The 12,506-nt window shown below is 40.1% G+C and overlaps 1 protein-coding gene across 3 annotated transcripts in view; it reads right to left on the bottom strand.

The window, feature by feature from the left end:
* Positions 1-5,425: 5,425 nt before the first annotated feature.
* COL3A1 (collagen type III alpha 1 chain) overlaps positions 5,426-12,506 on the bottom strand; it is a 51,685-nt gene continuing 44,604 nt past the window's right edge. For all 3 annotated transcript variants that reach the window (XM_065841420.2, XM_071811169.1, XM_071811170.1), the window contains 10 exons: positions 12,315-12,368; positions 12,030-12,137; positions 11,344-11,397; positions 11,125-11,232; positions 9,799-9,852; positions 9,473-9,580; positions 8,783-9,065; positions 8,123-8,310; positions 7,692-7,934; positions 5,426-6,665 (listed from right to left, as the gene is read on the bottom strand). In XM_065841420.2, coding sequence (XP_065697492.1) covers positions 6,519-6,665; positions 7,692-7,934; positions 8,123-8,310; positions 8,783-9,065; positions 9,473-9,580; positions 9,799-9,852; positions 11,125-11,232; positions 11,344-11,397; positions 12,030-12,137; positions 12,315-12,368 — 1,347 coding nt within the window. In that variant the 3' untranslated portion in view covers positions 5,426-6,518. The remainder of the gene's footprint in view (positions 6,666-7,691; positions 7,935-8,122; positions 8,311-8,782; positions 9,066-9,472; positions 9,581-9,798; positions 9,853-11,124; positions 11,233-11,343; positions 11,398-12,029; positions 12,138-12,314; positions 12,369-12,506) is intronic.

Below are 12,506 nucleotides of genomic sequence, written 5' to 3'. Positions count from 1 at the left end.
GACCTCTGATGTGCTGTTCTGTAACAGTAATGCTGTTTGGTAAATTGTATTTCCCGTGTGAAATAAAAGCTAGAGCCTTTTGCAGGCTGACACAGTAAATTAGAGTAAAAACCAATCGATTGGAATCTAAATCCTCTGAAGGCCAGCTTTATTTTCTAACTAATTCTTGTTTATTAACCTGATCTGTTTAATATTTTTATTATCTCAAAGACCTTGCTATTAAAGTAGAGAAGTATCAGAATCATTGTGGCTTGATAAGTGACTCCAGGTATTTAGATCAATTAAACTATTTCAAGGTGGTCTTGGCTATTTCTTTGTGAGATTTTTAAAATTGTTCTAGTAATCAACTTTCATTAGTAGAAATGATGAATCAAAGACTTCATGACTTGTGGCTTTTTTAGAAGAAAGCTCCCAAACCTTCAGTTTTAGGGTTGAGTAATTGTTACCAGCTATTCGCTCAGCCACAGGAGTACTGGAGATTACAGAGGCTGGTTTTTTCTGCTGTGGAGATTAAGAACAGGTTTTCTAATCCATTTTTCCTCCAGTCAGCATTCTTACCAGCTGCTTTCATAAAATTTCAACTCCAATCAAAAGACTTCCTACCATGTAATTTATGTCAGATTAATATTGCTGTGTACATGTAATTATCATCGTCCATAAACGGTAGCTATTTTCACCATAAAATGAGGCAATTTCCCACAAGAGCAAATATTTTTGATGAATGGTTGTTCTTTTATGTTGCATTAAGTATAGTCATGCCTGTGTTGCTACTGTATTTGTGCTGTTAAGGTCTCCCCACACCCTCACTCTTCTGGTTCTGTGTGGGCACATCTGAATTCAGAGTCTCTATCTGCAGATACCAGACCACTGTGGCAATAACTTATAATGGTCTCTTACAGGACCACGACACTTACAGTAGGTCCAGGAGCACAAACAAACTTGTAGGACAAGTTTGGCTAAGAATATATATATATCTGCTGTACAGCTGCCTTTCAGGCACACTAACACCCACCAGTAATACTTCTGTAAGGCTCAAACCCCCAGCTTACCAGGGTGCCAGGGAATGCTGTGCGCCTTCTCTTTGGTTCTTTTTTGTGTGTGTGTCAGGATTCTCTGCCAACTCAAGTGGAGAAAAAGTCTGAGCAAAAACCACTGACACACATGCAGATATCGACACCTGCAATGGGAACTCTCTCCTAATTGAGGAGTCTAGTGTGGTCTCTTACATGTTAAGCTGGGTAGCAGCAGAGCAAGGTCTAAAGTGTGATTTCTTTGGCCAGCTTCTTCTGTAAGAAGGGGGGAATCACCTCCTCAGCTCCACTGACAGTATTGGCTAGGACTATACTGACTGCAGGAAAATACTTCAGATGCAGACTCCAAATTTCTACACACTGTGTATCAGTCAAAAGAATCTGCCCCTCATATAATGTGCCTGTGATATCCTTTAATAGGTACCGTCTAGAAAGGCAGTTATTCTAAAAAAGAGGTTTCATCATGATTTCTACATTTAATTTGCAAGAAAATCAGTACTGTTATATTTTAAACTCATTTAAAACCAGGATGGTAAATCTGTGTTAAAGTACCTAACAAATTAACAGACCTCCAGGGCAAGAAGGTGCAGAAGGGAATGTCGCAGCAGGACCTAAAAGAGTTGTGGTGCTCTAAGGTAACTTTGCCTCTCCATCCTCTTCAGTCCTTGAGTTAATTCAGAGCAGTCTGAAGGCTGCTTTACGTTATAAACACAGGTAGGATCTCTTCTTTCCTGTGCCTTGCTCCTGCTTGAGAGTTTTACTGATCTGGGAATATGCAAACCAGGCTATGGTTGGGTGTGCACTCTTCATTCAGCTCAGGTGGACACAGCTTGGCCTTGGCTCATCAGCGAGTCAGCCAGGTGGAAGATTCTTAGTTTTAGCATTAGTTTCCCCTTTCTTCCTCATTTCTATGTCACAAGTAGCCTTTGAAAGAATTTGACTGCACAGATATCCAGAGAAGAATGAAAGTAGGATGCAAATGGTTGAATTTTCTTTGTTTGAATTAACTCAGAGTAATTAATAAATTGTAAAGGAACACAAATTTGGTACAAGCAAAAATAGCTTGTTTTGCTATTCTCCTCCTCAATACTATTACCCAAGGTACTGCACTAAGTACAGTCCATTATTGAAGACATTTTCCCTGAGTGTGACATGGTGAGACATGCCATGAGTTACTTCAAAGGGATATTATACACACACACACATACATATATATATATATATATATATGTATATATATATATATGGTGCCACTGCCTTTGCCCTGTAGGGGATGGGGATGTGACGCTCAGCCGTGTGATGTTCACACTGGGGAGCAGGAGCTGCTCTCTGGGAGTGCGGTTTCCTCCCCTTGTCCGTCTGTGGCAGTGACAGAGCACCTGATGGGATCCAGAGCTGTCAGTGGGGCCGCTGATGGCCCCTCAGCACCTTCTGTCCCGCTGTCCCTGTCCCCCGGGCACGATGATCCTCATGGTCACCGCCCCCAGAAAGGGAGGCAAGAGAGGCAGGACCCCCGGGTAACAGACAGGGCTCTCAGCCAATGAGATGCTGAGGCAGAGGGAAGCGGATTAAGAAATTGTTTGTAATGGTTGTATTAGCAACGGTTATGTTTGTATGTTTTGTTGCAGTGTGTGATTAAGTGTTGTGTTGCAGTCACTGAAAGAGTTTAGAAAAGGTGAGACTTACTTGTTACATAGATGCACAGAAATAAGTCTCGAAGGGGGGAATTGTTGTCATCACTTAAAAGAATGAATCCTGTCTCCAATTACCAAGCTAGAAGATACATGAATGCTTTCAGTTTTAGGCCAGTCTGCTCATATGACAAAGAGTGACTTGCAAAACACCTGATCATGAACTATAGACACTACTGACCTTGCAGCTTTAGGCTTTTTGAAGCCCACACAATTAGTCAAATCTTGTTCTAACACATATCTCAAGACTGTTGGATAAAGTGTGCTTTAGCTGAACATTGCTCATTATATGCTAAAAGGATTGTGTAATGCAATATGCAAGTGTGTAACCAATTGGCTCTTTAGGGTGTGAATGCAGAGATAAGATTTTGTGTATAGTGCCTTTACTTTCTGTCATGCTGGCTTTATTCCAGAATGCAGACGTGTGCATCTCTGTAATAAAGTATCGTCTTCTTTTTGTGTGCTAAATTTGGCCTTTTGTATGCACACCAGGTAAAGAACCCTGTTTTGGGGACAACAAAACTACCTGGCCAATTCTTTTTCTGCAAAACATGTAGAATTTCCTGAAGTGGTGAGAAGACAGTATGTTTGGGGATTTCCTGGGAAGTTGGCAAGATCTTGATTTTGTTAAGATCAAAGGCAAGCAGAACTCACAGCCCTTTGCACACATTTGTTACCAGGTGTCCTCTGCTGCTGACAAATTGTATGTTTATCAGTCTTTTTATTGACACTTTGCTCATGCTTGTAAAAAATGAAAGTCAGATACAAAAAGTGCTATGTCCGTTTGTCCTCAGGATGTGTAGACAGGCAGGAAGGACTTGAGGAAATGGATGTTGACGAGAAGGTTTTTCAGTCACTTGGGTCCAGCTGCAACTGAGCCCACTTCAGTTCCTGAGCAGCTGCATCTTTTTAGTGATCCAGTCCTGTTGGATCTTGTGGTTTGCAGAAATAACTGGAGGATCATCTTGTGAGATTTTACCTCTGTGAAAGACACGAGATGAAAAGAAAACTGCAGATTACTTCTGACCTGTCCTATTATGACTAAGTTTCTGTGGGATTTGGAGTATTTGTTATTTTCAGTTCTCTTTGCAAAGCTAAAATTTATTAATTGCTGTTTCTTCTTTGTGTTCTTCAAGAAGTTACTTTAGATCTGTAATACTAGTGTTACTTTGTTTCCTAGTCCCTCCCCAAAGTTAGCTTTTACTATCAGTGACTCCACAGTTTGTTTCTTACTGTAAATGTGGCTGTACTTGTCAGAAAGAGAAGCTGCTTGTAGCTGAGCCCTTTGCATCTGCGTGTTCTTTAGGTTCTTCTTTTGCAACTCAGCTGGACTGGGAAGATCTGACTGTAAAGCCACTGTTAACTGTAGAAAACTGTATGTGATTTATACAGGATACAGTAATAGTATTACTCATATGAGAACCAACAGGTAACTGCACTTACATTCAAGTAAAATGTGTGCATTTAGTTTGACTAAGCCTTAATTACTCTTTTTGTAGATCAATGTGCCATCAAAAATGGGTATTAGCTGTTCAAGTGGAATTTGGCATCAAAACCAGGATTTTTCACTTGAAAAATGTTCTTATTTTCTCTAGTCCCAGAGGTATCTCGGGTTCAACCCTCTGCTTTATGTCATGTCTCAAGGATTTAATGGTTTCCTACTTTAGCATTACTTGTAATAGGAAGACCCAGAACCATTGTGCCTCTACCCACCACAGAAATGAACCTTCTAGAAATGCCAAATGAAAACTCGTTGCCAGTGAAATGGATTTAGGAATTTCAGGTATTAATTATGAATGCATAATGCACACAGACATCCCCCCACCTCCAAGAAAAACAGACACACATGCACACACCCCCACAGACACACACACACCCCCCCAGACACGTACACACATACACACAGATGAACCCACAGACACATGTACAAGGATAGATGGCGCACATGCACATACACACGCATATATGGACACACACACACACACAGAGCCATCCAGAGACACAGGCATGCACGAACACATGCACAAGGAAAGATACAGACAGATGCACCAAGACGCACATGTAGATGCGTACACACACAAACATTTGCACACTCACACGGATGGACACACACGTACACAGACACAGGCAGGCAGATGCACCCACAGGCACAGGTACACACAAAAAGACAGAAATGTGTACATATAGACACACACACACACAGAGACACATGAACACACACGTGAGAGGTGAAGTGTGGTGGGCAGCGCTTTGCTGGGTATTGGCATGTGAAGCACACCCTTATTGGAGACAGGTGTGTTCTGCCATGTATAGGCTTGTGAATGCTACTTGGGAGTCACTTCTACCCCGTATTTGCACACATGCCTACATGACCTGGCACACTGACACCCTTAAAAACAGAGACAGAAGCTATGTGGAGAGAAATATGTTATTTATTACTTTGAGCATGGGTGCTGTTTTGGATCTTGCTGTCAGAGCTGTTCACCGTATTTGAAAAAAATGAGCCAGTGGCTTGAGTGGAAAAAGTAAGAAAGAAAATGTCATAGTATGATGCCATAAATTGCATTTCTTAGGATTACCAAGTTTTCCTTCAAACAGATTGTCTTAGAAAATATTCAGTTAAAGGGGTACCAGAGTTGTGTCCTGCCTTAGTAAGTTGCTTGAAGAAAGAGATACAAATAGTAAAATAAATTAAAGAGTCAGTTTTATGAAACAAGGAGTTTTATTACGATATTTTATTATGTGTCTCTGTAAGGAATAGACCAACAACCATATAAAAGCTTACAAAGATGGTTAACCTTCAACACTATAAATGTGTTAACATGACAGAAGTTGTTAACAATTTTGCATCTTGATTGACTTTTACAGAGTGAAGGGAGAAAGTTCTCAACTATGACATGCCAATGACAATCTCTGACAGGAGACATTTACAATTGCTTTAAATCCTTTATTTATCCTTTATTTTTTTTTTTCTTTTCTTTTTTTTTGAGCAAGTCAATAACCCTGACTTGCAGAGTTAGGAGTGAAAAATACATTAGCACCATCATATTAGTCTTTTACACTTCCCTAATTTTAGTGGTCTTGACCAGCAATGACAGGAAAGTAGAGAAGCACCTTTTATAACAGCATACAATCCAACAATAAAATTATGGTGACTACTGCCATTAAGGTATTAAACTCTTAAAATACACTGTACTTTTTCACAGCTAATCAGTACAGAAATGGACAATTTTGTACCTAATGATTCCACTGAATTGACCAGTGGGTCCCAATGTGTTTTGACTGATGTGTTTAATTGATTCCTGGTTTGACTTATCAGACACATCCCAGTTTCTGTCCATGTTGAGGTAGTTGAAACAGGGAGGTCTTTCTAGCTTTCTGGACTGCATCTTTGAAAGAAGGGTAAACTTTGGTACTGGGAGCAATCAGTGCTTTGTAAATTGGCTGACATTCAACTAATTGAGCACAGTGTTGGTTTATTAAGTGTTGAAGTTGTATTATAGCACCACGGAGACGTTTTTGAAGATGGAATTTGGTAAAAAAAAATAGAGCAAAAAAAGCATTTTTACTGTACTTTGTGTAATAGCAAAAAAAAAAAAACAAAAAACCAAAACAACAAACAAACCAAAAAACAACAAAACCCTTGATGTCAAATTGATTGTTCCCCCAGAAATTTTGTTAATAAATAACTGGGATACAGATGGTCACCTGTACTAGCTGACAAGGCTAAAACAAAGGAGCACAGTTGGAGTGTGAATCTGTTTGCTGGGATTTCAGAAAGAGCAGGGTCTTTGATTTATAAGAAGCAGACTGGGCCAATGTCCACGCCAAATTCCTGATCAGGACCGCCAATATCCATGGGTGCGATATCAACCACGGGCAACCTCATTGTCTTGCGCGTTCTGTATTCAAACACTGTTTTACCCCATTCACCAGTGTGTTTCTGTGAATTTAGAAATGAACAAACATGTTAGATAAATCAGTGTTGGGCTATATGAACATTTGCTACAGTTTACTGGATTTCAGACTTTCTATATTAATGTGTCCCTCTCAACACCATGAAAACTTGCAGTCTCTCTAGAATGAACACATAGATATTCTTAATTTCTGGACCTTTTATGTGAGGCTTTGTAGGATTGCAGACCTCGTGGCTCAGAAGGATGGGATTCCTCATGGACAGAGTGCTCTGGAGTGGTGCCTGTGCCCTGACTTGGGCTGAAATGTGCTCTGTGTGCTGGGGATTGTACAAATAGCTGCTCTGTTTGTAAAGTGGCTTCAGTTTTAGCCTCAGGAAAAAGCAACAGCAGTAATGAGGTAGCTCTTCATGTTCATGTGAAAGAAATGGCCACAAAGTGGCTACAAAGTAGATGCGTTCCTGCATCCTAAATGGCAGGTTTGCCATTTAGGTCAGTGTTTGTTGTTCTTTGGGGATCTTAAATGGCAGAAGGGAGAAATTGTGGATAGTGTTAATGGTGTTTTGTATTTGTTACTGAAAAGGCTGCAGATGCTCAGAGACCAGCACGCTCATGGATGTTACTGCTCCTCTCCAGTACTTTGTGGTGCAGCGAGCAAGGCACAGTGAAGCAATGTATTATCTGCAAAATGCCTTTCCCTCCCCCCCCTAATAACAGCCCATGGCTTGATTCAGCTAGCCATGATGTTTTTGTATGATTAAGATGATTCCTGCTACTCTTAGTTTTAGGCTTGACATGGGATGGATCAAAACTTGGTTACTGTGACTTCACTGACTTGGGTTCTGAAGCAGGGAGCTAGCTGTAAGCACAGCTGTAAATGGCCGTGCTACTGGAGTGGCACTTCTGGGTTAGAGAATCTAAATTTCCCCAATTAGGTTTTACTGTGTCCTTTCCTTACCAAGGTCATGCCAAGGTCTCTCTTCCTTTATTATGGTGTCTAGTCCTCTAGAGGGAATTATTTATTAAACGACCATACTAAAGTCTTGTTTACTTACAGTACAGCCATCTTCCAGAACAGCATATGTGAATTTGCTGTTTCCTTCAGCCTTGATCTCGCTTTCCATAGAGCTCATCAGTTTGAGAGATTTTTTAACATTTCCGTTGGCTTGATCCATGTAGGCGATGCTGTTCTTGCAGTGGTAGGTGATGTTCTGGGAGGCGCGGCTGGAGAGGATGCGCAGGAAGGCCAGCTGAACTTCTGAGACATCCTCTGGAAGCTCAGGATCTCCATAGCTGAACTGCGGAGTACAGCGCACATGCAAGAGGTTTTGTTTAGTCATGTCTAGAGATGGCCCATATAGTTATTATTTCATTCACTAAATGCTTAGTGTAGTTTAATTTCAGGATTATTTTTTAGTACGTTATGACTTAGGTCAGTACAATGATTGTACTACCTTTTGGATGGCTAACGGTGGGAGTTTCTTACCTGGAAGCCTCCATTCATAGATTCTCCAAACCAAACGTGCTTCTTGCCCCTGCTTTCGCTAATCCACCAGTTTTTCCTTGGCACGGTGCTGGGGTTGGCATTGAGGCACGTCTCCCCCGTGTCCATATTACAGTATACTTTAATAGCATCCATCTTGCAGCCTTGGTTAGGATCAATCCAGTACTCTCCTAGAGGTAGAAAAATGTTAAGGGGTTCAGTATATTTGGAGAAGAATCTGCCTGTGTGATGTGAAGCTTATTTCTATGCCAGATTCCTGAGCCACATTAGGAAGTATATTAATTCTGACAGAAGAGATGCCACAGAAAATAAGATGATATAAAAATATGCTGAGTTCATGTGAATACTGTAATATGGCTGACATTTGACATTACAGAACTTATACTCACATTTTTATTCATAAAGTTATTTAAACAAATGTTCACTTATAAGCATGTAGGGAGTGGAGCTCAAGTCAGTGTATATATTGAGTAAATGCATAGGAAACTAAAGTTTAAAATTATTATTATATTTATCGTCTTTATAATGACATGTTCAAAAATCATTTTTTATAGTAGATTTAAATACTCAAAGACAACAGCATTAATGAAAAAAAAGAAACCAATTTCTGCTACCATGGGTGAAAATAACATGCTAACATACCACTCTTGAGCTCAGGATGGCAGAATTTCAGATCTCTGCAGTTACGAGCTGGATTCTTCCGTGACCCATCAGGACTAATGATGTTTTCAATCTGGTTGTTAATTGATTTCATTGAAGACATTATTTCAGCCAGATTGATATCATTTTCTTTTGGCTCATCTCGATATTCATAGCCATAGCTCACTGGACCTTTTTCACCAGCCCCCAGGGCAGCCGCACCACCACCACAACATGGACCGGGAGGACCAGCAGGACCAGGAAGACCAGGCTGGCCTGGTGGACCCTAAAAAATAGTGAACGCAGTGCTGAGTAGAGATCACAGATTAAATCTGAAAGTCTGTGGATCCTAATATTAAAAAATCAGAATTCTCAAATAAACATCTAATTTACTTATTCATGAAATAGTGGTACTTGCTACGTATAACATCTGTTAGACTTTAGGCCTTTATTTTCCTAAAATTCAAATTTTATTTTCCTAATTTTGTCAAGCTGTAACTGTCTGTCTTCTGTGTGGGCTTTGAGAAGGAGAAAGGAATCCTTTCCCCCAAAATCCAGAGAATAACCTTTTCTTGGCTTTAGGAGAAATGAAGTAGAGAGTTTTCTGAGGGAGATACTTAAGTGGGAGAGCACTCTATGTTTAAAGAATAACCGCTGAAGATTTGGGTGTTCAAGTGTGCACAATTTACTTACAGCAGGGCCACTTTCACCTCTGGTGCCACGAGGGCCAGGAGGACCAATGGGACCTGGATAGCCACTTGTCCCGTCTTTTCCGGGTGGCCCAGATGGTCCTGGGGGACCCTAGAATAGTGTTGAACACAAATAATACGGTCAAAATAGTTTACCAGGTAACCTCAAATTCAGAAATACTTTGTGAAAGATTTCTGTATGATTTATCAGGTGTCTTTGTTCAACTGTTGCCTCTTAAGATGGCTTTTATTTTTTAAAAAAAGAAAAAATAAAAAGCCAAACAGTCTGAATCTTTTTTCCAGTTACGCTAAGTAAGGAGTTTTTCTTACCCTTGCACCTGAAGCTCCTGGACTTCCAATTGCACCTTGTGGACCCAGGGGACCCTATGAAGAAAAGATAAGTAAGTTGTACAGCTCCTAGTCATGTTTTGTATCTACCTGGAGGTATGTTAAATTGAGACACTGAAACATCTTTAAGATTATATGAAACACATCCTTATAAAAAGCTTATGTCAAATATGAGAACGAATGGTTGCCATTCTCGAGCCAGAAAAAAAATATCAAATGTTCTCTATATGAAAAAGTATTAGTGATGCAATATCATCCAAAAGGCAAGAAAGCCAAAAGGCATCCACAAAAGCTTTGTATGAAATCTTGTACTCATAAGAATACATAGCTATAGGCTCAAAATGCTGCATATTGCCATAAAATCATATTACCAGTAAAGTTATTTACATAATTTGACAAACACTCATGTTTACAAATGTGTTAAAAATTTTTCTCTGTATGCTCTGTATGCACCACAAAGAACTAAGCCATATGTTTAAAAATTATTCATTATCTTCTTGTTGAAGCGTAAATGAGAATTTATCAGATTTTTTTCTACTCGTGTTATAAGTCAGACAACAGGTTATATTGTGGTGTTAAAGAGGTTGGTATTGGTGGCATTTATAGTCAACACTTCAATCCTTTTGCCATCATTGGCAGATAAACAACATGATTTTTGGTTCCTTGATTCTCACTTGTATCATGAGTGCTATTAATACTTCTTTTCAGTATAAATCCCTCTTAAAATTTTTGCTTGTCATAAATACTTGGGCATGCCTGTCTATTACCCTTCAATTTTTTTAGCAATCAAGAACTGTTCAAAATGGCAATGCATGTTTACATTTCAGTAGTTTACAATTTTGTGCCCATTTTGCACTAATATTAATGACTGCAAATGCAGCATGAAAAAGGTGTTTGGGCTCTGAATAGCTTTTTCATGGATTTAGATGTCTGTCTAGCATAGATTTCTAATAGACAAATAATTCAGCTCCTATTTCTACCTTTTACAATTTAATCAGGAATAGTCTATACAAATGCATGGGAAATGTGTTTGTTCCACGCAAAGGCAGACATGCAGCTGGAAGGGATTTCAGCAAACCCAGCTTTAGCTCCTAGCAGCTTCTTCCAGTTCTTCATTAACACTTAACTCAGGGTGATTCAGGGGAACTGGACTTTCCAACACATTTGACAATCAAATTACATGGGTTCTTTTTATATATATATTTTTTTCTTTCCTCCATAAATTAGTTAAGGCTAACTAGTTATCTGAGACCTAAATGACAGGAACTAAGAGCAGTCGTAATTCCCCATCAAGTGCAGAATACTCACAGGAGGACCAGGGAGCCCAGGAGTACCAGGAAATCCTCTATGGCCCTTTATGCCGGCGCTGCCTCTCTCACCAGTTTCACCTTTGTCACCGCGAGGACCTTGAGGACCCTTTCAGAGTAGATTTACAATAAAAACAGTATACAAAGAAACAAGAAAAATGCCCAAGTAACAGGAGATCACAAATGTATGATATCATAAGTACTTTTAAATAAGACTTACAGCAGGACCTCGAGCACCAGCAGGACCAGCAGAGCCAGGAGGGCCAGGTGGACCCTGTGACACAATAAGAATGAGATAGCATGAATCACCTAGAGTTGACTAGACTGCCTTTTTACTTCCAGATAAGCAGCATGTTCAAAGCCAGCAGCTGTTCAGAAACAAGGGGAAGCTCCGCACACACTACATAATCAGCAAGAATTTTGGTCAGCTCCTTTTTCTACGAATAGTAGGCTTACTCAGCTGCTTGTAGGCAGCAAGACGTACCACATGCACTGGACTCCTTTTTCATTTTGTGAGGTGCTCAGCGCTCAAGCTGTGCTGGTGTCAACACTTCTCAGAAATAACTTGAGGACTTCCAAAGTTACTCCTTTAGTTTAAATAAATAACATCACTTGAGGTGCATGAGCACCAGATGGGACTGAAATTAAGAGAGGACCTACTGGGATGATGTGTTTTTTGGCATCCTAAGAGATACGTGGATTTTGAGATTAGTATATATAGAATTGTCAAGAACATAAACTGCGATGTCTTTCCCCTTGATATTCTTACAAAAGAGATCCTCAATGCCAAGAACTATGACAGTAACAAATGTATGACTCTTCCAAACTTGCACTTCATTACATCATGAAATGGACTTGGCATAGAAAGGTCTGTAAGCAAGCAGTAAGCTTTTACTTTGGTCTTACCTGAAATCCTCTTTCGCCAGCTTTTCCAGGTGCACCGGTGTTACCTGCCGGTCCAGGGTGACCAGGAGGTCCAGGAGGGCCAGGAGAGCCACTTTCACCACGATCACCCTGCAGATAGCCGACAGGGTAAGAAATTTAATTTTTTACAGAACTGTAGTGTAAAGGCTGCATTCAGTGGAGCATAAGAGATTCAAGGAACAAGTTACAGAGGACAGAATAGTTACATATGTTGTAATCTCTACATAACATTTACTTGGCAATCTAAAGATATTGGTGATTCCTTACTTTGCCTCCTGGGGATCCATCACGTCCAGGTGAGCCATCCGAGCCAGGGTTACCCTGGAAAAAAAGAGTGGTACAATTTGTTCCTAAGCTGGATGATGAGCAGACAGCTTGTTTTCCACTAAGCTTAAATCTCATCAAAGAAAGAGAAAGTTTTCAAGAGGGAAGAGGTCCTGGAGGTGGAAGGACCCATGA

Source organism: Patagioenas fasciata, chromosome 7, assembly GCF_037038585.1.
Source record: "Patagioenas fasciata isolate bPatFas1 chromosome 7, bPatFas1.hap1, whole genome shotgun sequence".
Taxonomy (NCBI): Eukaryota; Metazoa; Chordata; class Aves; order Columbiformes; family Columbidae; genus Patagioenas; species Patagioenas fasciata.
Note: the sequence above shows the minus strand (reverse complement) of the source record. Positions and strands in the feature narration are given on the sequence as shown.